At 36.4% G+C, this 23,136-nt stretch overlaps 2 protein-coding genes across 5 annotated transcripts in view; one reads left to right on the forward strand and one right to left on the reverse strand.

The window, feature by feature from the left end:
* Positions 1 to 899: 899 nt before the first annotated feature.
* Positions 900 to 11,944, reverse strand: LOC126779280 (vacuolar protein sorting-associated protein 53 homolog). The gene is made up of 12 exons (XM_050503255.1): positions 11,743 to 11,944; positions 11,343 to 11,549; positions 10,482 to 10,700; positions 10,021 to 10,144; positions 9,463 to 9,581; positions 9,159 to 9,326; positions 8,242 to 8,365; positions 7,761 to 7,831; positions 5,595 to 5,735; positions 4,872 to 5,019; positions 2,131 to 2,275; positions 900 to 1,771 (listed from the first exon to the last, which is right to left on the reverse strand). Exons 1-12 carry the CDS (start codon positions 11,866 to 11,868, stop codon positions 982 to 984), a joined length of 2,382 nt encoding a protein of 793 aa, XP_050359212.1. The 5' UTR covers positions 11,869 to 11,944; the 3' UTR covers positions 900 to 981.
* Positions 11,945 to 12,210: 266 nt separating this feature from the next.
* The window catches only part of LOC126779292 (uncharacterized), a 54,473-nt gene continuing 43,547 nt past the window's right edge, over positions 12,211 to 23,136 (forward strand). For all 4 annotated transcript variants that reach the window (XM_050503282.1, XM_050503285.1, XM_050503283.1 and 1 more), the window contains exon 1: positions 12,211 to 12,407. In XM_050503282.1, coding sequence (XP_050359239.1) covers positions 12,328 to 12,407 — 80 coding nt within the window. In that variant the 5' untranslated portion in view covers positions 12,211 to 12,327. The remainder of the gene's footprint in view (positions 12,408 to 23,136) is intronic.

The raw sequence follows: 23,136 nt of genomic DNA on the forward strand, positions 1-23,136 counted from the left end.
TAAATGAATAATTGACACATCATCTGAGACCGAATACTGAGTATCGATTTTTACATGCAGAAGTAAATGTATATACACAAACAGAACAATGCCAGCCAGGTCTGCAATGATGATATATAACATAAGTATTAAAAATAATTTAAATAAATTTTATAACTCAGTATATATATTTTTCTGGTTTTCACATTTTTATTTTATTTTGTTATTACGCTTATACAACATCTACACAGATAATTTGTTAAGTTTTAGTTTTTTCACAATATATTGATAGATAAAAAAAGAAAAATACAATATATTTAATTATTAAATATTTATTCAAGAGTATAAATAAAAATAGCAACAATTAAATTGCACAAATAATAAATACCAAATATAATCGGAATGTTGAATAACATAGTAAATAATACTTACAAATTTCTTTTATTACACAAATTTATAATATTAATCACACACATAATACAAATCTTAATATAAGCTGTTCACAATAAATAATTATACTATAAAATGAATGGTGTGCTTGTTTATCCTTAATATACACATCAATTTCATAATACACATATGACAGTTGTTTAATGTTCGTCATAAAAAAAGCTATATTTTGACATATACTATATTCCAATGACAGAAGGAGTATAAAGAAAACTTAGATTTATATATTCCGTGTTATTTCCTTCATAGTTATATTACGCACCAAAATAGTACTTGATGAATGTATATTTATTTATCTTACAACACTATTAAACGTATACTTTAATTACATTATCAAAGTTCCATAAGTCTTCTTTTCAAGAATCCATAGTAAATACCATAGATTATTTTATATTGAAGGTGAATGTTGTCTATTCATCTTTATTACTTCTGCCATTGAAACCGACTGTATGGTTTGATATTATGATGTGTTTTCTATAAATCACAGCGCAATGATTTAATAGAGGTCGGCTGAAAAATTTCGTGCGCCAAATGTAATACTCGTGTGTGTTTTCACTTATTATCATTGTGTGCATTCTTGGAGATATCTTTGAACAATGCGTCCAAAGAGGCCAATTGTGTCTTAGACATTTTAGCGCCTTTCATATCGAGGACCTTATGGAACTCGGCCAACGTACTCTCTGGTAGAAGTTGAACGAACTGCGCGACAAAGCCGTCCACATTCCCATCCAACGGTGCCATCACCAGCTTCAAAATCATTTCAGCCTTCGTCATCAGCTTTATAACGACCTTCGTGTATGTTGTTGGTGCTTGACGCTTCACGTCAGAACCGATCGAGGGTAGCTCTAGTAACGCAGTCTTGAGCATATGAGTATCTAGCAGTAACTGCTCAGAACCTACGGTCGATATTGGCTTACACTTGTATATATTTTGAATAAATTTCGGTATGAAGGAATTCGCAAATCTTATGCAGAACTGAGTAAAATATTTTCTGGATGAAGCCAAATTATCTCGAAGATTCGGAACTGTGTTTTTAAGGTGCATGATGATTTGAGTCACGTATGAGCTCTGGTCACCAACGTTGTCGAAATGGAGCCATGATATCTTGGTCATAGCTTGCAAGGCTGGTTCGCAGGCCATCTCTAGGTCCTGGACGAGAAGTTGGATACAATTGCTAATCATTTTATGAAAGAGATCCTGTTCTGGGGCGAGGTCTATTTTATCAGCTAGATTAGGTGATATCTTTTCTTTCAACTTCTGTTCGAGGTGGATAGTGGTTTCGAGACAATATTCGGATGTTGTTATCACGCTTGTGATTTTAGCTATCTCTTGCCTCGTGTACCTGATATTAAAAATCAACTGTTAGTTATTTATGTTTAGATTTTTAATATTGTATTAAATTTTGTTTCAAATACAATATATACTTTATTCAAATAGGACTTTAAAAGTATTTAAAAATATTGGAGTTTATAGTTCAGTGCTGGGCGGTGAATGATACCGTCGTGAGGAAACCTCCAGGTGTAGTGTGTAAAATCTAATGCGTATTACCATCAACCCGCATTAGAGTGACGTTATTTTTATCCCCAAAACGAGAAGAGACTTTAGCCCGTAGTGTGATATATTTATAAATTGTCACTGTGAACTATGAACGGCACGGCCAGTGCGGGGTGAGGGTGTCTGTATATAGAGTGCGAGTGCGACCTGGGCGCGTCGTCCCGCAGCAGCGTCTGCAGGTTGGTGACGAGCGAGGGCACGGCCAGCGCGGGGGTTGCGGCGCGGGGGAGGGCGGCCTGCAGCACGCTACTCGCGTACTCGCGCAGGTACTTGCCGAACACGCCCGCCAATTCTGTACACACGACAATGATCTATTTATATTATTATAACTGCCTCGTTGCTTTAGTGGCTAACTTATAATGCCAAAAATTCCGAGGTCCTGACTTAAAGCCCTGGAGTCTGGGAGGTGGTAGTTTCTAGACTCCCAAATCAATCAACAGCCAATCATTGTCCACTGCTAAACACATAGGTCTCTTCCAAGGTGCGCCAAAGCTCCCAGTCCTCCGCCATCCGCATCCAGTCGGTGCCCGCCACCTTCGCCAGGATCGTCGGTCCACCTGGCTGGAGAGCGCCTCACGCTGCGTTTGCCGATCCGCGTTCTCAACTCTAGGACTCGTCTGCTCCAACGGCCATCGGTCCTACGACATACGTGACCAGCCCACTGCCACTTCAGCCTGCTAATTTTGCAAGCTATGTCGGTGACTCCGGTTCTTTCCCGGATAATCTAATTTCTGATCTTATCCTTCAAAGATACTCCGAGCATAGCTCGCTCCATAGCACGCTGAGCGACTTTGAATTTGTGAACTAGTCCCGCAGTTAGTGTCCACGTTTCGGCACCGTATGACATGGCAGGTAAGACGCATTGGTTGATAACTTTCGTCTTCAAATATTGCGGTATAAACGACTTGAGGACTTGACAAAGGTTGCCAAATGCTGCCCATCTCAAACGAATTCTTCGATCGGCTTCCTTCTCGAAGTTGTTCCTACCGACTTGTATTATCTGTCCTAGGCAGGTATATTCAATAAATTCAATAAAAACTTCGAGAGGTTTCCCCTCGACGTATATCGGTCCCGGCACGACATGCCTATTGAACATGACCTTGGTCTTGTTCAAGTTCATACCAAGACCGACATACCGGGAAGGCTACGCAGCATTTCGGTGAGTTGTTCCAGCGACTCTGCTATGATGACGATATCATCGGCAAATCGAAGGTGTGAGATGTACTCTCCGTTTACATTGACTCCATGCCCAGTCCAATCCAGCGTCTTAAAAACGTCTTCCAACGCGTTGGTAAACAGTTTGGGGATATTACATCCCCCTGTCTCACCCCTCTGCGCAGTTGGATCGCCTTTGTCTTACAGTCCTGGATGTGGACAGTCATTGATGCGGCGTTGTACAGACATCTCAGTACCTCGATATATGTCCAGTCGATATGACATCTCTGCAATGAGTCGAGCACTGCCCAGGTTTCGATGGAGTCGAAGGCTTTCTCGTAGTCCACAAATGCCATACACAGCAGCTGATTGTACTCTTCGGTCTTCTGCACAATCTGCCGAACAGTATGGATGTGGTCCACGGTGCTGAAGCCTGATCGAAAGCCGGTTTGCTCTGGGGGCGGTAACTCGTCAAGTCGTCTGGCGAGACGGTTCGTGACGGCTCTTGAGAACAGCTTATACACGTGACTCAGGAGGGAGATTGGTCTGTAGTTTTTCAAGACGGTTTTATCACCTTTCTTAAAAAACAGTACCACCTCACACCCGCTCCACGTTTCCGGGGTCTTACCAAGTTGGATGACGGAATTAAAGAGGCTTGCTAGCTCTTTCAGGACCGGATTCCCGCCCGCCTTAAGCAACTCTGATGTGATTCCATCATCTCCCGGAGCTTTGTTGTTTTTAAGCTGTTCTAGAGCCGCCCTAATCTCGCCTTGGTCAACGACCGGGAGCTCTTCGGAATAATGGCGCGTAAAAGGGGCGTGCTGGTCATAAATACTGATTCCCACAGGTTTATCCGATCTTGAAGAGAACAACTGCCCATAAAACCTCTCTACTTCTCCGACAAACTCAGACCTAGAGATAACGACCCCACCATTTTCAGTTTCGTTTTGTCAGACGCGGCCTCCCAAACTTGCGAGCGATCCCCGATTTTGCTCAATCGCAGCCTAGATGGCACGGGTATTGGAGCATCGGAGATCACATCGCGTCAGCGTTTTTATTGTTTGGTTTAAGACCTTATCTGACAAAAACGATGGTAGTTCTCGTCGTTTCCTAATGAGCTCGAGTGTCTCAGCAGAGAGTTTTGGTGCGTTGTCTCTTTTCTGTGGTGGAAAAACTTGCGGAATGCGTTTTGCAGTATTTTGACCAGCGTGTCGGTTTTCACATCAAGACTGCTTACGGTTTCCAACGCGGTAAATTGATTTTGAAGTTCCATTTGGAAATTTTCGGCGCCTTGAGTAGCTTGGAGCATGGTAGGTCGGAGAGTAGACCTCATCATTCGCGATCTTTTGGCTTTGAAGTCGATATCTAGAGTGCCTCGAACCAAGCGGTGATCACTTCCGGTATTAAACCTGTTGATCACTGAGACATCTCTAAATATATGCCTTTTATTCGAAATGATAAAGTCTATCTCGTTATTTGTCACGCTATCGGGGCTTTGCCAGGTCCACCGCCTCTGGGGCTTCTTCTGAAAGAAAGAATTCATCAAAAAGAGACTACACATTAGACTCCCATGAATCAGAAATTACAAAAAGCCGTTGATTCTTCGGAATGCGTTGAAATTCGTTGTTTAGCTCTTGGAGGAAGATCAATCCCAATAAAAGCATTTCCAAAAAGCATTGGCGTCAGGCAACGCAGCTATAAACGTCTGTTTAATCTAACAATCAAAGGGTCACCTCGCATAGGTTCTCCGGTGGAGAGGGTGGCGCACTGCGCGAGGCACTTCTTGTAGAAGAGGAAGAGGTCAGCACAACTCGACATGACGGCTCCGGCGCCGCTGCCCACCTCGCCGCCGCACACGACAGGGTCAACTGACTTCGCGTCCTGTTGGGACACAGATTCAATCAAGATATCATATGTAATACAAGTAAAATCTATTTGATGAAAGCACGTTAAACACTTGGTCTTGCTTTTCGAGCTAGCAAGTAACTTAAAAGAGAATCAAAAATGTATGTGCCAGATGTAGGTGAAATCTTTTAAGAGGTTATCATCATCATTTACCAATATTTATTGTCACCTCGAGTGGTCCATTACGATGACTAGATTTGGATAAAAATCAAAACCATCGACTTAGCATTTTTTTTTTTTATAGAATAGGAAGGTAAGTGGTCACCAACGCTCTTAGACATTGGCATTGTAAGAAATGTCAACCATCGCTTACATATCCAATGCGCCACCGACCTTGGGAACTAAGATTTTATGTCCCTTGTGCCTGTAATTACACTGGCTCACTCACCCTTCAAACCGGAACACAACAATATCAAGTATTGCTGTTTTGCGGTAGAATATCTGATGAGTGGGTGGTACCTACCCAGACGAGCTTGCACAAAGCCCCACCACCAGTAGCATGTGACCTTTAACCCTTTAAATTTGTAGTCTGTTACGTCATATTCCTTTACCTGTATGAACCTGTCCATAAGTCCTCTCAAGTTGGTGTCGAGACTCGTGATGTAGAGGGAAAGGTGAGGCTCGAAGCAAGCACCTATCAGACCAACCCACGGGGAGCCCTTCGTGTTGACTGTGTTTTCATCCGTCTCGACCTGTATTATGTAATCTTATGTTATATAATTGTAGAGATCGTTTGTTTTAACGCGCTGAAAAATAAACTTTTTGGGTTAAATATTTCATTTATTGAAAACTATTATAGACTATATAACATCATACAGACACACAAGAGACCGAACAAGAAAGAAAAGAAAAGATAGTTAAACATGACCAAACTACATTAATTAATAAACACAGTTATTATATACAAGCATGTATATAAGACAAGCTATCAACCTTAACATTTTATATACAAATGCCAATCAGCAAACGTGACTACTCATCACCAAAATATAATATAATATTGGATTTTAATAGCACCTTTAAATGGTCGTTTCGCAAGTTAAAGCTACCCCCCTATTTCATATTGTAGATTCTACTGAGGAGCACCGGCAAGAAACTCAATAGTTCTTTTTCACCAATAAAGTTGTTAATTATATTTATTAGCCCACTTGTCTATCTAATTATTGTTAACTGCTGGCTACAGGCTGCATGAAGATCCCGAGGCTTTGCATTCGAATCCAGGCCAATTAATGTTATTAAGTTTTTATCTTTACATGTATACTCCATACATATAAATAAAATTGAAGTGCCAGTCTGTGATTTCAAAATAACTCTCTTTTAAAATTTATAGTGCTATTTGTATAATCACTGTCATTGTCATAATTATTTGACATTGTTGTAAGACATTCGAAAGAATAAGACACGTGATTGTTTTACTAATTACTGTTGTAATTGTTTGACATTGTTGATTTGACATTCGAAAGAAAAAGACACATATTTGTTTTACTAATTACTGTCATGATTGTTTGACATTGTTGATTTGACATTTGAAAGGAGAAAACACATGATTGTTGAACTAATCACTGTCATTATTATCAGGTGTGCCACTTAAATGGTACTCTCGAAGCTTTACCTCAACATGACCCTCAATTCCAACAGATTTATTTTAGGATGTGCTTGAGGATAGGTAGTTTTCATTCCGAGAATACCATCCATGAGAATATGTCGTTCGAATTTCAAAGTATATAGTTCACAGTGGACAGTTTTTATGTTGCATATTCCAGAGTGAGCTTTGCGAGTAACTTAGTAATTTTAGCTACAAAAGGAAACACTGCAAACTTCTTTTTTTATATTATAGGTAGGGGGACGGCCAAATCGGAAGAAGATCCTGCAGACCCGATCCACCGGAAAAGACCGGGGAGAAAAAAAGGCGCTATGCGCACCTTCTCCCCCCGCCACAATAGGCACCGCCGGGACTAGGGGGGGTTCACAGTACCCTGGGAACCCTCCCTAGAGAATGGAGGCCCGCATAGGCGGGCCAGCCGTCAGAGCGCCACGGTAGCATGCGAAAGCGATCCCGTGGCGCTCCTCGTTAAGACGAAAAGGGTACCGCTGGTTTTTTAGTGGGTATCCGGATGTTCGGGGTGCACTCGACGCCTTGGACACCGGCGAGTCCCATATTTGGGGGGGTATGTTTTTTTTCTTTTGTCCCCCTTTTTTTTTTGTTAGAAAAAAAAAGGGGGACGGCCAAATGGGCCACCTAATGTTAAGTAATCACCATAGCCCATAGACAGTGGCGATGTAAGAAATATTAACCATTTCTCACATCGCCAATGCACCACCAACCCTGGGAACGAAGGTGTCATGTACCTTGTGCCTATAGTCACACTGGCTTACTCATCTTTCATACCGGAACGTTAACTTCTTACTTAAAAATCACAGACCAATCCAAATTACAAAAAATACTTTATCTTTTACTTATACTTAAGCGCGAGCGAAGCCGCAGGCAACTGCTAGTTTACAAATAAAAAAAAAAACGGAAACTTCAAGTGCCGAAAGTCTGTTGTTGCCTAATCTTCCTGGTCCATTACACTATGAGAGTATTAGGTAATGAGTCTGTGTTTGCATACAAAACTGGAACTCCTTCTACGCAGTTGGCTAATCTTTGTTGAGAATGGCCAGGCCGTTAATGATCGAGAAAACATTATTAATAATAATAAAATCAAATAGAAACATACTTCTTTATCGTCGTCATCAAACACCAACGGCTTGACTCCGCCCTCAGTGCCCTCCGCCCCTAACTCCGTACCTATACATATATAATATTTTAAAAATAAACTTTTAATAAATACTAAAGAAAAAACGTTTGCATCTTATTATCAATATCAGACATTTGGTAGTTCATTAATTAAATATTTAATATATACAGCGTTGAGCGGCCATCTTGGTAAAGTGACAGCTGTCAAACTTGACACTCAACCTACAACATTGCATCGTGAAACAATAAACGCTTCAACAGCGATTGAAAATCTATTAAAAACTGCCCTTTTCAGTGCGCGGGCTATCGTAGTCAGGTTTTTTTTAAATTTAATTTTAAAATTCGAATGCTCTGAATAAATATATTTATATATATAAATTGTATTGCAATGATTACTAATTTAAATATAGGATTTAAATGTATATATTGATTTTTATTACGGCAATTTAATATGTACACACCGACAAATCTCTTGTGCAGCAAGAGTTCGAAGTTGTAAGTTTTCTGTATCGCATACAGGAGTAGTTTGACGTCAACTTCGTTGCGTCTCGCCTGCATTATCTCGCTGAGAGCCTTGCGGGTTATCTGTTTAAGTTCAAGCACAAATATTACCTTCAAAACTTATCACCAATTTTTTTTTTTTTTCATGTAAAATAGTCAGACTAGCAAATGAGCCACCTGATGGTAAGTGATCATCACAACTTATAGACATTATCACTGTAGAAAATGTAAACCATCCAATGCGCTACCAGATTGGAACCGAAGCTGTTGTCCCTTGTGTCTATAGTTACACTGGCTCACTCACCCTTCAAACTGGAATGCAACAATACTAAGAAAATTTTAATATAGCTAGATAGAAGAATATATTATGAAAGCTCTACCACCAACTAATTGACTATTAACTAATAATATATAGAAACATTTTACTAAACCAGTTTCACATAATGGTACTTACTGGTGGTAGGGCTTTGTGCAAGCTCGTCTGGGTAGGTACCACCCACTCATCAGATATTCTACCGCAAAACAGCAGTACTTGATATTGTTGTGTTCCGGTTTGAAGGGTGAGTGAGCCAGTGTAATTACAGGCACAAGGGACATAACATCTTAGTTCCCAAGGTTGGTGGTGCATTGGCTATAAGCTATGGTTGACATTTCTTACAATGCCAATGTCTAAGGGCGTTTGGTGACCACTTACCATCAGGTGGCCAATATGCTCGTCCACCTTCCTATTCCATAAAAAAAAAAACTTACCTAAATCTCGCTATTACCAATATTGAGTCATCGGCACAAGGTTCTATAGTTAAATACTATGTACCTTATTTCTATTTGTGTATTCACGATATTGAACTTTATGTTCAAGTATTATGTTCCAAGTTACCTTGCAGAACCTGTGAGCGATGCGCTCGCTGAGCCTCCAGGCGGCCGGTAGCGCCTGAGCCAACGAGTCCTCGAACCGGAGCAAGTGCTTCTTGAGCCATGCATAGCGCCGCTCCACGTGCGACACCCACGCCTCCTCCTGCTCGCCGGAGAACAGGTGCTCGTACTCCTAATGGGAACGACCAGGGTTACATTATGAGGAAACTTGCAAATATTTTTTCTGAAAAAATATTTTTCCTGTATAACTATCTCATTAAAGTCTACTTCCCGTATGGTAATTAATTAGGATAAATTTTGATTCGTACCTGCAATTGCATGGAGATGAGCCACTTGATCAGCTCCTGCTTCACGTGCGGTTCAAGCGCGTCCACCACCGCGCACGCCTCGCTCAGCGTGCGAGGCGATATCGTGGCTTTACCACCACCTATATATGAAAACCTTGTAGTTACAAGTCGATTTCTTATATACTTTCCTATGTACTGATCAGTGATCTACATCACACATAGACATTAGCACTCTATAGTTAACACACATTTAAACAAAACGTTTATAAGATATTTATATAACTATGGAAATGTATTTTTAGGAAGGCTGATTTTGGTAAGGGTATTGTGCGTTTGATGAATAGTGTTCACCTTTGCTTACCAACCTGCTTAGTTTTAAAAAATATCTTTCATCGTCAATATACCGTAACAAGTTTGAATGTCTCACTGTTGGGCTAAGGCATCTCCCATTAAGGACGTTTAGAGAGGTTTGTGGTTGAATTTAGTAGAATTAGACACATGCATGGTGTCGAGATGAATTATAAACCACTGGGACGTCATACTAAAAAAGCTTCTGGTAAATACACATCTAGAGTTTACCGGTTAGAGCTTCTTTAAAATCAGCTAATATCTGCTGCGCGAGTTGCGCACGTATTGCGTGCACTTCGTCGCGGAGTGCGTTCAACTCTTTGATGTCGCGATACATTTCCAGTTGCTCCAGAACCTATGATAATACAATTTTCAACTTTAAGCGGTGTCTTGATGCACTATTTCGGCTACAGTAGCCATTCTCAAGGTAGATTACAACTGCAAAGGACATATTATATTGCCCGAGTGTATGCACAAATGCAAGTATTCCGTAACTCTAATAAACCAATAATAGAGTGTAGTAGGTAAGGAGAAAAATATTGTATTATAAATAAAGATATATTAATCAATAACTTTAAAAATATATTGCATAATATAACAAAACTTTTAGCAAATAATATGTAATTCTAAGGTTTGTTCATTTGTACTCCTTTTTCGATTGAAGTAAACAATATGAAAATTTAAAAACACACCTCCATTATAGCCTGTAATGGCAACACTAACTCCTTATACTGCCTTTTTTGAGCCAGTGTCCTCAATGAAGCTGCACCACCAGCTAACATATGTAAGTGGTTCAAGGCTGTGATGGCGGCTGTAAGGTTCCACTTGGCACAATCTAGCTGTTTGATCTCTGCTGTGATTTCCCGGACCATACTTTCACTACGTTCAGCTTTTTTGTTTATATCTGCTACCTGTAATGAGTTTGATGTTTTTTTTAATGGACATAAAAAAAATATGAAATTGGTTGGCTTAACTAGAAGTAATAACTGGTACATCATTTTGGAAAGCATCTTTTATCTTCATCATCATTATTTATCTTTTGCCTCGTTCTATAGCACTGATCTTGAGTACATTTTACATATATCACATAATATACACAAATATAAGTAGCATGGCCGTTTGACAGCACTGGATTTTTGGAACAAAGTTACTCCTTCAAAGCGGCAAATTTCAGAGACACAATATTCACATATTTGGAACATGGTTCACTAAACTTTTACAAATCCAAGTTATGTTATATGGGTATAGAATTATTCTAGCAATATTATTCATTATTGAAATATGAACCATCATCAAGTAATGAATTATTTGAATAGTAATCAAAACGTAAGTATACTATTTATTTTCATATATATTATATTTTTTTCAGTTTTTTAAAACCATTATGCTCAAGCAAGCTAGAGGCTCCAATTGGTGCCCTTTCCCTTTAGTACTGATGAAGTCTGGTTAAAAAATGTAGATCTAAGACTTATTTATGATGATACAATAATAACTTAGTGGATGGTAGGTAGAGATGTCTGAACACTAAGGTCTACCACCAGTATAAGTATTACCTGCAATGCCAGCTCAGCTATACAATGTTGCGCATCCAATAACGCCTGATGACCTGCAATTCGTTGATCATGCTGGGCACGCACTAGTCTCCGTATATCGTGCTGTACGCTCGCCAAGCGAAATTCACATCTAGCTGCTGCTGATTCCACACCAGATAGTGACTGTTCCGTCGGAAATACACGGTTTATGTACGCTACTGCGTCGAACTGCCAAAAAGTACGGAATATTATGTTTTTGCATGTCATTATCTGAATATTTCGTAACTTGATTTTACTACGCTTTAAAAGGTCTTTGAGCTTAATTATTATTGATGCAACATATAATACTTTAATGGATATAGTATTTAATTCAAGTTATTTATAAATTGCTTCAAAAAAGGGTACATTTTATATAATTTACCTCTTCACTATCAAACTGCTCAGTTCCACCCATTAATTCTTCGATTCGGCTGATTACCGAACCCGGCAAATTTAGCTGCACCTCCGGCCCACTGTCCTTGTCTTCCAAAACATCGTTCGAATCCATGTCTTAAAATTAAAAAATGAATATTTACAATTTTTATCACGCATGAACAGCAAACAAATACTATCCCTAAGTCAAATGTCAAATAATTTTGACATTTGTAGTGTCAGGTGTCAATCAACATTATGATCGGATTTTTAGAAACTCGAGTAATTCAAAATTTAGTTTTGTTTTTAATTTATACAACATATTTAATATAAACACACAAAATATTTACTAATATTAACTATATTGATTTTTTTGTTGTTTTACTTATAATTTGTTAAAAAATATTATATTTTATAGCGAGTATCCAACACAATATGGTCGCCTATTGTTTTCTTTCATTTAGTTTTTTCCATGCGCTCGGTGCGCGTAGTTGTGTATCAGTGAATTTGTTATGATGAGCGGCCACGACCTCTCTCCGATCTAAGCCCAGTGATTGTTTCTTAGTTTTTCATTGTTATAGTGAAGTGAAGTGCAATGGCTCGGTTAACGGAGGAAATGGTGATCGCTAGATCGAAACAGTCTGATCTATCAGCTATAAAGAAGCTAAACTGCTGGTAAGTGAAGAAGAATGAGTCAGTTTCGTCAAATCAGGGAGAGTAGGGCTTACGTTGATAATATCGTTCCGGCTGTGACCTCGCGTTCGTTAACCCTACTTTTCTCAGCCTAACGCTAAAACAAACAAAAACAAAAAAAAATGACAATGCGTCGGCATTGAACTTCAAAACAGCTGGTAATTTCTTGAGCAGTTTGCGTAAGTTTCTAAATATTGTGTAAATAATTGTTTTATAACTTTGTTGTTGCACAAATAGACTAACTAACACACGCCGTAATAAATTATGTTTATATATATCAGTTATACATTATATACATTTTAATAATAAGATACTTATCAAGCAAGGATAGAATATGTGGATCTTAACCAGAGATCATTGGTTCAGGAAATAGGAGCTCCATTTCCAGGTGCGAGATAATTATATTCTAAATTCTGGTTAGTACAAATTTACATTAACATGAAAATTTTAATATTATTAAATTTATATATATATATTTGCCATGGAAACTAGTACAATGACTCCAATACAATGGTCTGCTCTGGGAAAAAATGTGTTATATTTCTTGTTTACTGTAAGTTTATAATACAATCTTCAACATATATATCGAACAATGATTAAAAAAAAAACAGTTATAATATGTAATACCTTAACAATGATTTACAATTGTTTCAGGCTTTTTTTTTAATTTGGAATAGAATCACATTTAAGATAAGAAAACGAAAGAGTTTTATATGTTTTCTTTTTTAAATTATTATTATAAATGTTGTACTTATTAATTTCTTTTTGTAAATATTATAACAATTAAGTTATGATTATTATGAAGTAAACATGTTTCCAATGTTGTTTCTTGTTTAGAAAGTGATTGGACAGCTGTGATAGCTCTCACTCATTAAATTACAATCAAATTAAATCTTAATTTCATGTTCGGTTGTATAATTACTGAATTTTCTAATCGACAATAAAGATTTTTTATAATATTTATGTTGGTTTGAGAATGGGTACAGTAATTACTTAAGTTTATATTATACCATTGTCAAGGATAAATATTTATATAATATATGTATATATAACAATTACCTATCAAAATATTTTTTGATAAAATAAAACTTTTATAAATATCTTTGCATCTACGGAAAAGAACCTAGCTATGTTTATGTACTAAATTAGAGACTAATAACTGTGTCATAGCATTCATGCAACTATTCCTCATATTAGATGTTACATGTTATTTTTGGCTGCAAGCATCTGATTTGTTGATAGTGTTGAGGTTTGGCAGTCAGGTGTGTTAGGACGTACAACACTTATACAATTGAAAAAAAAGTCATTGAGAATTTATATCTATTTAAAATAAAGTAACAGTGTATAATTCCACAGCTGGAATGAAAAGGAGAGGAGGCCTTCTCCTCTCCTTTTTGGAACTTATCCCACCATCCTGCTCTAATGCGAGTTGGTGGATTTCATCCAACATATGCTGGAAAACTAAAGATTGAATGATGAGGATATGTCAACTCTATTGCCATCTTTTGACAGATTAGCCAGTTCTGAAGATATTATAGTTCACTAGTATGTGCGCAAACGACGGTAAATCCGACGCGACCGGACGGACCAACAGCTTTACGTACTTTCTGAAGTACGGGAGCGTACAAACTGCGCCCTTCCGAACTCCGTGCTGCTACTGAGATTTTAATGGCAAAGCACGTGTAATGGCGACAGTGCATTCACAATATAAATGAAAGCCTGTAAGTGCCTCTGTTGGGCAGAGATGGTCACTTCTTTAAGAATTTTGAGAGCTAATGCTACCAATTTGCTAAAAAGAGTGCTAGCTATAACTCGACTCAAAACGAAGCTGTATTAGTTTCTTTACATAGACCAAAGGCTTGCATCGATTTTTAAACTCGCGCTGAGATTTATCAATTACACTATCGCCCGCCTCGTATCTTGTAACTCGAGGAGCATTTGTCGTGCGGTTAATGAATCTAACGGGGTCTAACGAATGTCCAATGGTAAATAATCATAAAACCGATTGATAGATCCACATACTATTGATTTCACTGGTGGTAGAACTTTGTGCAAGCTCGTCTTGGTGGGTATCACCCACTCATCAGATATTCTACCGCAAAACAGCAGTACATGGTATTGTGTTCCGGTTTGAAGGGTAAGTAAGCCAGTGTAATTACAGGCACAAGGGACATAACATCTTAGTTCCCAATGTTGGTGGCGCATTGGTGATGTAAGCGATGGTTAACATTTCTTACAATATCAATGTCTATGGGCGTTGGTGACCACTTACCATCAGGTAGCCCATATGCTCTTCCGCCTACCTATTCTATAAAATATATATATATTATATTGTTCTATCCCGATTTTCAAGAATTTGTACTAATTAATGTGGAGACGTTTTCTTGTAATGCTTAACTGAAAAATCTACTAAACCAATATACATAAAACTTATACTATAAAATGCAGCGCGTTTCGGAAAAGATTTAAGTATATAACTTTATTACATAAGTAGCTGCGCTTCGCAGTTTCATCCGCTTTACGTTTAGACTAATGACGTGACAAGAGCAAATATCATATTCTTGCGTTTCATTAAAATAAAATATCGATTTGGATGAGAATTAATTAATTATAAAGAATGAGGGAACAGATAATATTCTGATACAAAAGCTCAATATTTCGGTTCACTGAGTTTCTTACCCGGTTCTTCTCGGTATGATCCTGTAACATGACGCAAATGTGGTTTTGAGAGTCTACTTGAATATAAATATTTTGATTTCAATTATACGAAATATAAGAGGTTACATGTGTTGTCCGTGTCTGTGCATTTTTGTGTGTGGGCGTCTTTATCAGTATTAGAAAGTTACGTGCCATGTGTCTACAGTCGATTTGGAAAAACGTGATTTTGCGCCTCATCATTAAATGAGTTGTGTAATAGTTTTACCAAGTTATTCATAACTATTTCCCGCCCAAAAGTAGTTTCGGTCGGAAAAGCGATTGAAATGCTCGACTCGTTAGTGTTAATATAATCTGTATATAGCTAATTAAGGTTGGTTTCATTTTATTTCTGAAAACAAGTGACGAAGACAGATATTTAAGAGGTTTAAGTTTGTAAGAATTCCACATAGCTTTATTCAGAAACGGGTGGGTATATCTTCGTATCTTACGAAGATATCCTCCGTGTGAAAAAAGGTTCGTTAAATTAGCGTTGTTCCTTCATTTAAGATATGAAGATTTATATTATGAATAGTCTAATATTGACTTGGCATTATCTTAAAAATATATTTACATTGAATCTCCACAGACTAAGCATCCGGGCCGTTGTTTAATATTAATGCTAAATACATAACACGTAATGACCTTAAATATCCCATTGCTGTTCTAAGGCCTTCTCTGTTTTTCTTGGAGAAGGTTTGGAGCATACTTCACCATTTTGGTCCAACGCGGTTCGGTGTTTACGTAAATTTTCACCCGACACGTGCAGGTTTTCTCACGATTTATTACTACTATTATTGTCTTCGAGGGTGCAGCACCATTACTCGTCAGCTTCGTTGTACAAATTCGCTTCTACGGGATGCTGTAAACGCTACCATCGCACAAATCAAATAATTCTTTATTCAAGTAAACTCATTAAGACATTTTTGAATCGTCATGTCACAGCATTGATATAAAGCTACCGGTTCGGAATGAAGATTCTACCGTGAAAAATCAGCAAGATACTCGGTAGTTACTCTTTTTCGCTATTTTAATTACAGATTCAGTCAAATACAATTGAATTTATGCATATCCTGTATGGAAATCAACAAATACTAACTCCACGATTTCTATTATGTAATCATGTCTTGAGTAACATGTCTTATGTTTTAATGAAATGAGATAATTTTATATATATATATATATATATATATATATATATATATATATATATATATATATTATAAACATACAATAGTTATCTAGAATCTTCTACGTATTTCCATCTTGATGATGTAATTGCTAATATATCTATATCAGATTAGGAGGGTCTCAATTCGACGCGTATATATTTTTATTCCGATATAACATTATTAAATAATATAACATTATATATAAAAAATTATTTGCCGAGCTATTTCTATATAAACAGGCAAAGAACAAACAGTTAAGTAAACCTATTTCTCTTCGTGATTGAAACCGTTTTTTGGAATTGGAATAAACGCTAATTCATAATATACACATGTATATTATATTTTATGATTATGGATCGACGATCACAGATCACTGTGCACTAGTTTTACTAAATAGAAACGTCTATTTTTAAAAATCGCTAAAAGGAATTTTTTTAGGTAAATATGTGATATTCTAATGTGTGTTTATTTACGTAACGATTAATTGCGCAATATTCCACGTGTGTGTCACGTCCTAATTGATGATTGTTTCGCGTGGAATATTTTAAAACGTGTAGGTGCGGCATTATGAATTATAGGCTGAATGGATGTGGGTGATCGTCCCATTATGGACGCCATAATAATTGTAACTGTGGTGTTTTTGTATATCATTTCGTATTAATTAAATGACCTAGTTCAGTGTACACCATTTTATAAAATTCATTTAAATACTAACGGCCTTATTTATAAATATTGTTAAGTGTACGATTAGTTAAATAATGTTATGTCTTCGTCTTTCGAATGCCAAATCAGTAATGACAGAAAGAGAAATCAGTGTTTAGCTAAACAGCCGTTGAGCAAAGTCTATTAGTAAGGCCGATAATATTGAATGTTTTACATAATTCGGTGTTCTTTTTGTCGATTCTTATAAATAAGCCATTAAAAATGAATAAAATTGAAGTATTTATCTGTGATTTCAAAATAACTGTTGCCTTGACTAAACAAGCATGATTTTTATTTTTGTTCGTCTGGTTGTTCGTGGTAATATTCAAAACGGGTAAAAAGTATAATTAATATAAATGAATGAATGTATTCTTATGTTTAGGATTTTTATTATGTCACTAGCTGAGCCCGTGTGGAACACAGTCTCTGGCTATGAGAGAAAATATATATATATATGCCCATACGCACATAAAGCAGCCCGGTAGCGCTTCTTCTTCTTGCTTTATCTTGCTTAGCTTACTTGATATATCAATACCATTATTCCAGACTGAAATCTAACATCTATTATTACTGAAATAAAATATGTTACATCTGGATAAAGTAGCTTAATGGGGAAAGAATTATCAAAATCGGTTCAGTATTTACAGTTTTTTCGATTACAAATAATGAAATCTATCCTATTTATAATATTAGTTTATAGGTAAGTAATTTAATACAAATTAAACGCAGCTAAAGCCGCGTGATACAACATAACCCCAGGTCGGAGTTTGGAAGTTGGAACTGTGACCCAGTGCCTCGGTCCGCACTTAAAGTCGTTGGTCCTGTGCGTGACATCTTTCCAGTCGTATTGAATTGCTGTCCCATAGGATTATGAGAGTTAGGGAATAGAGTGCACCTGTGTTTGCGCACAAACTTGTGCACTATATGTCCTGTGCAGTTGGCTAATCTCTTGAAATTTGCCGTAATCAGTCAGGTGGATATCATCAGATACAACAATAAAGTATATTTCGTATTTCTCTTGTTGTTATATTGATATTTCCAACATCAGTGCACTAATCTTTCACGCTAAAACGTAATAAATTAGAGTAATGACGATGCTTGAATAATTGATTATGTGCACTCAGACACGCATACTATAGCCCAGTGGTTAGAACACGTGAAATCTTAACCGGAGATTGCGATTTCAAACGCGGCCAAATATCATTGAATTTCAAGTGGTTTCAATTCTATGAAAACATCGTGCTGAATAAGGTTTCGGATATCTGCTGATGTATCCTAGCAACTTGGTGGTGTAATTTCAAAAATCCCAAAAAGGCTCGGTCCCAGTGGACGTTTACTGTTGCTTTACAACTTTGTTTATAGACCCGCCCCCTACAAAAAGCAGTTGAGTTTTTTTGTATCCGAAACCCGTTCTTGTATCGCACAGCTTATAAGCCTTGAAAACACGTTAAAGATTTTAAATTACTCAGCTATGCGTTCAAGGGCGGCAATTATAAACAAGTTATATAATTGGCTTCAAATTGACGGAAGTCCATGTCAATTATTTATTACAGCTAAAGTATTCTATACAGTGGTAAGGCTGTGTGCAACCTACCTAACCTACCACCCACTCATCGCATATTCTACCACCAAACAGCAATACTTAATATTGTTGTGTTCTGGTTAGATATGACATAACTCTTAATTGCCAGGGTTGGTGTTATACTTGCAGCGCTAGTGTCATTGATGTGGTCCTCTGACCGTCTTGCCTATATTATACACAAAAAAGGGGCTATCCCGTAAAAAACAAATCGCATGGTCACATTACGCATGTATCAGTTTGTACATAAATAACTGTAAAAACGCTTACTCCCACATATAACATGATGAGGAATCATGTCTACGGTGTTAGGTGCAAACATGGCATTCGTGCGTGGGTTCGCTCCGTTTCTACCGTATATGGTACATGACGATATGGTAACGTTTAAACGATAAAACCAAAAGTTACCACACCAATTTATTATGTAAAGTTTGTACGTTGCTTGTGTTTTACAAGCTTTTTTTTATTAAGTTTGTTTAGATAGAATGAATTTTAACTACTCTCTCTTATCGATATATATATATTATTGTATAAAAGCTTGTTTTACGTACCTACTAGATTCCAAAATTACTAAGAGTCGAAATTTATTTTATATTTTGCGAACTGAAAAATAAATCGATTTCTGTAAGGCTATTCTGTTAAAACAAACTCGAAACTCGCCTCAGAAAACGGTCGTGAAATATCAGAAAGTAATATGCAACATTGGCCGTAATAATTATAAAATTTCAAGAATACACGCATCAAAATAGTATATCATGATTACCATGAGTTGATTGTCAACATTTCACGTATAAGTAATGAAGTGAGATTAATAAGCAATTTAAAGTAAGATAAAAGCTGATAACATAATGCCGTCTTTCCGCCGTTCTATCATGACGTTTGTGGTATCTTAATATTAAAATAATTGCCCGACACGCCATCTTTATTGAATGACACATGTATTGATGATCTTTAAGACGATAACTTATCTTAAAGAAATTAATTGTCAAGAATTTTATTGATAAGATGCTTTATTCAGTCAAAGTCAAAATATACTTTATCTTTATATTATTATATTTAAACTGGTCTATCGGCAAGCACTTTTGAATCGTAATTTTGCAATTTTAATATAAAGCTGCCATCGGTTCGGAATGTAGATTCTTGGAGAACCGGTAAGATACTCAGTAGTTACCTACCCTTTTGACTATCAGAACATGTACTTGCAATAAATTACCGGTGGTAGAGCTTTGTGCAAGCCCGTCTGGGTAGGTACCACCCACTTATCAGATATTCTAACGCCAAACAGAAGTACTTGGTATTGTTGTGTTCCGGTTTGAAGGGTGAATGAGCCACTTTAATTACCTATTTTATAAAAAAAAGGCTCAAGCGAAATTGTCTTTCAGCGCTTTGGTCGCATCGCTTCGATTTCACTTCACATAAATTGCGTTTCAGTTAGTGTTTTTATAAACAATTACAGCTTATGTACCTGGAAATTGTTTTTACATTTTCGCGACCCTTGCAACCTGTCGCAAGTGATCGCTCCTCACGCTCTAACCCAGGGTGCTTTATTTATCTATTGGGTTGGAATAAATATTTCAAAACAGGCGGCCTGTTTATTTATTTCGATACAGCCAGATAGTTTATTCATAAAATTTATTACTTTACAAATTAATTATTTCCTAAAACGTTTTAAATAATAAATAAATAAAAGTATATATAGTGTTGAAGTAGAATAATGTTTGATAGAGACATTATATATTTATAAGTAGGCAAATAACGAAGTACATTTATTACATGTACGTACAAAATGATTTTATGTATATATGGTATATAATTCAACCTTCGACAGAGACATATACATATATGAATTTAATGTATAAATAATTAAATGCTGATCAGACCATATAAAGAAAAGCAATGCGGAATATAACCTTGGGTAGGGTAGAACAATAAACGAAAACAAATTATCCAATTATATACCTTATCAATAAGTAAATAGGGTTCCTATTTACGTATATAGTTTTCTGTTTCAAGGATTTGTTTTCATATAACTGCAGTAAGTTTTATAGCGTCATTCGTATTTGAATTATGTGTCATGTAGTAGCTTTTCTTACAATAAAAAAGAAAATGAGAGCTAAGAACGAAAGGCACGGGTTCAAGTTCATCTGTGTAAGCCGCACTGAATTTACATATGCTTAATTAAAATTTATAATTATTCATCTCTTGTTTAGCGTTGTATATAAACGTCGTGAGAAAACCGGATTTGGTTGCAGAGTGGTGGAATAATCTCTAATCCTTCACTTCTAATATATTTTTACATATGAGTCAATAAACAATTAAGTCGAGCCAGTGTACAAAAATAATGATAAGAAGATTGAATTAGAAGTTGTTTGCATTTGATGAAATGTTATTTTCCATGATATAATATTTCTAATTTCTTTTTTTTTTTAATTTTAAAATGCAATGTTTTTGTCGGTCAATTAACGAATAATCTACCTATCACTGGTGGTAGGGCTTTGTGCAAGCTCGTCTGGGTAGGTACCACCCACTCATCAGATATTCTTCCGCAAAACAGCAATACTTGATATTGTTGTGTTCCGGTTTGAAGGGTGAGTGAGCCAGTGTAATTACAGGCACAAGGGACATAAAATCTTAGTTCCCAAGGTTGGTGGCGCATTGGATATGTAAGCGATGGTTAACATTTCTGACAATGCCAATGTCTATGAGCATTGGTGACCACTTACCATCAGGTGGCCCATATGCTCGTCCGCCTTCCTTTTCTATAAAAAAAAAAATAAATTTTCTCGTTTTTAAACTTATTTCTGTCGTCTATATTTATATATTCTTTATCTATATTCTAACGTCCCTAAAACATAATAAAATAACGTTTCCACAGCTATTTTAAACTTTTCATAGTAATAAATTAAAATCTCATGTCAAAATGAAATGAAATCATATAAATGATAAAATAGCGTTAAGTATCTGTTGATTTTCAAGCAGGATATGTAATCAAAATGAAATAGATTAAATATTGAGTTTCTTGCCGGTTCTCCTCGATAGAATCTACATACCTAACCGGTGGTTGCTTTACATTTCAATACTGTAACATGACGTTTCATAAGTGAACTTTTTTTTTATAGAATAGAAAGGCAGACGAACATATGGACCACCTGATGATAAGTGGTCACCAACGCCCATAGACATTGGCATTCTAAGAAATGTTAATCGCTTACATCACCAATGCGCCACCAACCTTGGGAACTAAGATGTTATATCCCTTTTCCTTGTAATTACACTGACTCACTCACCCTTCAAACCGGAACACAAGAACACCAAGTATAAATAATTATTTGATTCGATAACATAACCTTAGTGTGATATCGTGATCAAAAGAATAATGATCAAATTATTTTAAAAGATTTAGAGACACTTAAGTTGTCCTGACGTTACGGTTATTCGCTATTAAAGTATGTAACTGCAATGTAATTACTGTATATAAAACTGTATATTGTATATTATTACTATATATAAAACTGTGAGAACTGTTTCTTTAATGTTTTACTATAATTAACAAATTAATGTCCGGCGTCCAAATACGACTTGCGATAAAATATTCTCTATATATTATATTGAGCATGGATCATATATATATTATGTATGATATACAGTAAAGTACAAACATTGTTTCGTATTAATTTGTTTGTTGACTATGTGTAAATGAAATACTTAACGGACAGAACGAAACGGGCTCTTATTACAAGAAGGTTAGAAACGTAAATTGTATAACATCAAATTAATGCCAGGCAATGAACTAAAAACTAGCTGTCTCATGACGAGGGTTGACAATGTTGGAAAAAGTTGACGAAGTTTTATTGTTATGAATCGCGCTGGCGTTGTGTTTACTCGGATGGTGTAAAAATATATTTATATATATATATTTCAAGTGTCTCAATTTCGGTTCAAAGACAAACCGATTGGTATCTAGACCAGCCTAGGAGTCCAGAATGATTTGAAAACAATAACACCCTACAAGAAAACTGGTAAGTAACCATAAAGTGACCGGAAAATAAAAATAACACAGTGGACATTAAAATTTTTAATTTAAAAATTTCGATTATAATCCTGTCTGGAAATACAAATATGGTGGTAAACATAAATGTTCCTTGCCAGTATTTGAACCCGTAATCTTTATTTGTTAGTTGAGAAATGAGGAAAAATATCAGCACCGTGTTTCAAAATACACAGTGACACAAACATAAAAAACAAACGTGCTTAGAGGAGTATATAGAGCAAGCTTGGGGTGGCAATCGTTAAGAACATCAAAGCCGTCAGCGCTACTTATGTCTAGTGGGTTAAGAGGGTTAGAGCATTATGGGTCTACAGTTCGAATCCAATACAGGGCAAGGTGAGTATTGTGCCCAGTCAATGAGTGAGTCAGTTGATTAGTACGTGTTTACATTTGTTGCAATTCCTATTATAAATTTGATGACACTTATTTCATTATTTATCTCGCATACCACAGCTTCATACGGGTACAGATTAGTTCGATATTTTTGTTGTTGCTATATATAACACTTATCTTAAG

Source organism: Nymphalis io, chromosome 28, assembly GCF_905147045.1.
Source record: "Nymphalis io chromosome 28, ilAglIoxx1.1, whole genome shotgun sequence".
Taxonomy (NCBI): domain Eukaryota; kingdom Metazoa; phylum Arthropoda; class Insecta; order Lepidoptera; family Nymphalidae; genus Nymphalis; species Nymphalis io.

Bases quoted from the DNA above. Each gene is read 5' to 3' on its own strand.
- LOC126779280 (XM_050503255.1), bottom strand. From the start codon at position 11,868: ATGGATTCGAACGATGTTTTGGAAGACAAGGACAGTGGGCCGGAGGTG. The intron at 11,550-11,742 runs GTAAATTATATA...ACTTTTTGGCAG, and splicing joins AGCAGTTTGATAGTGAAGAG to TTCGACGCAGTAGCGTACAT. The intron at 8,366-9,158 runs GTAACTTGGAAC...GAACTTAAACAG, and splicing joins TCGCTCACAGGTTCTGCAAG to ATAACCCGCAAGGCTCTCAG.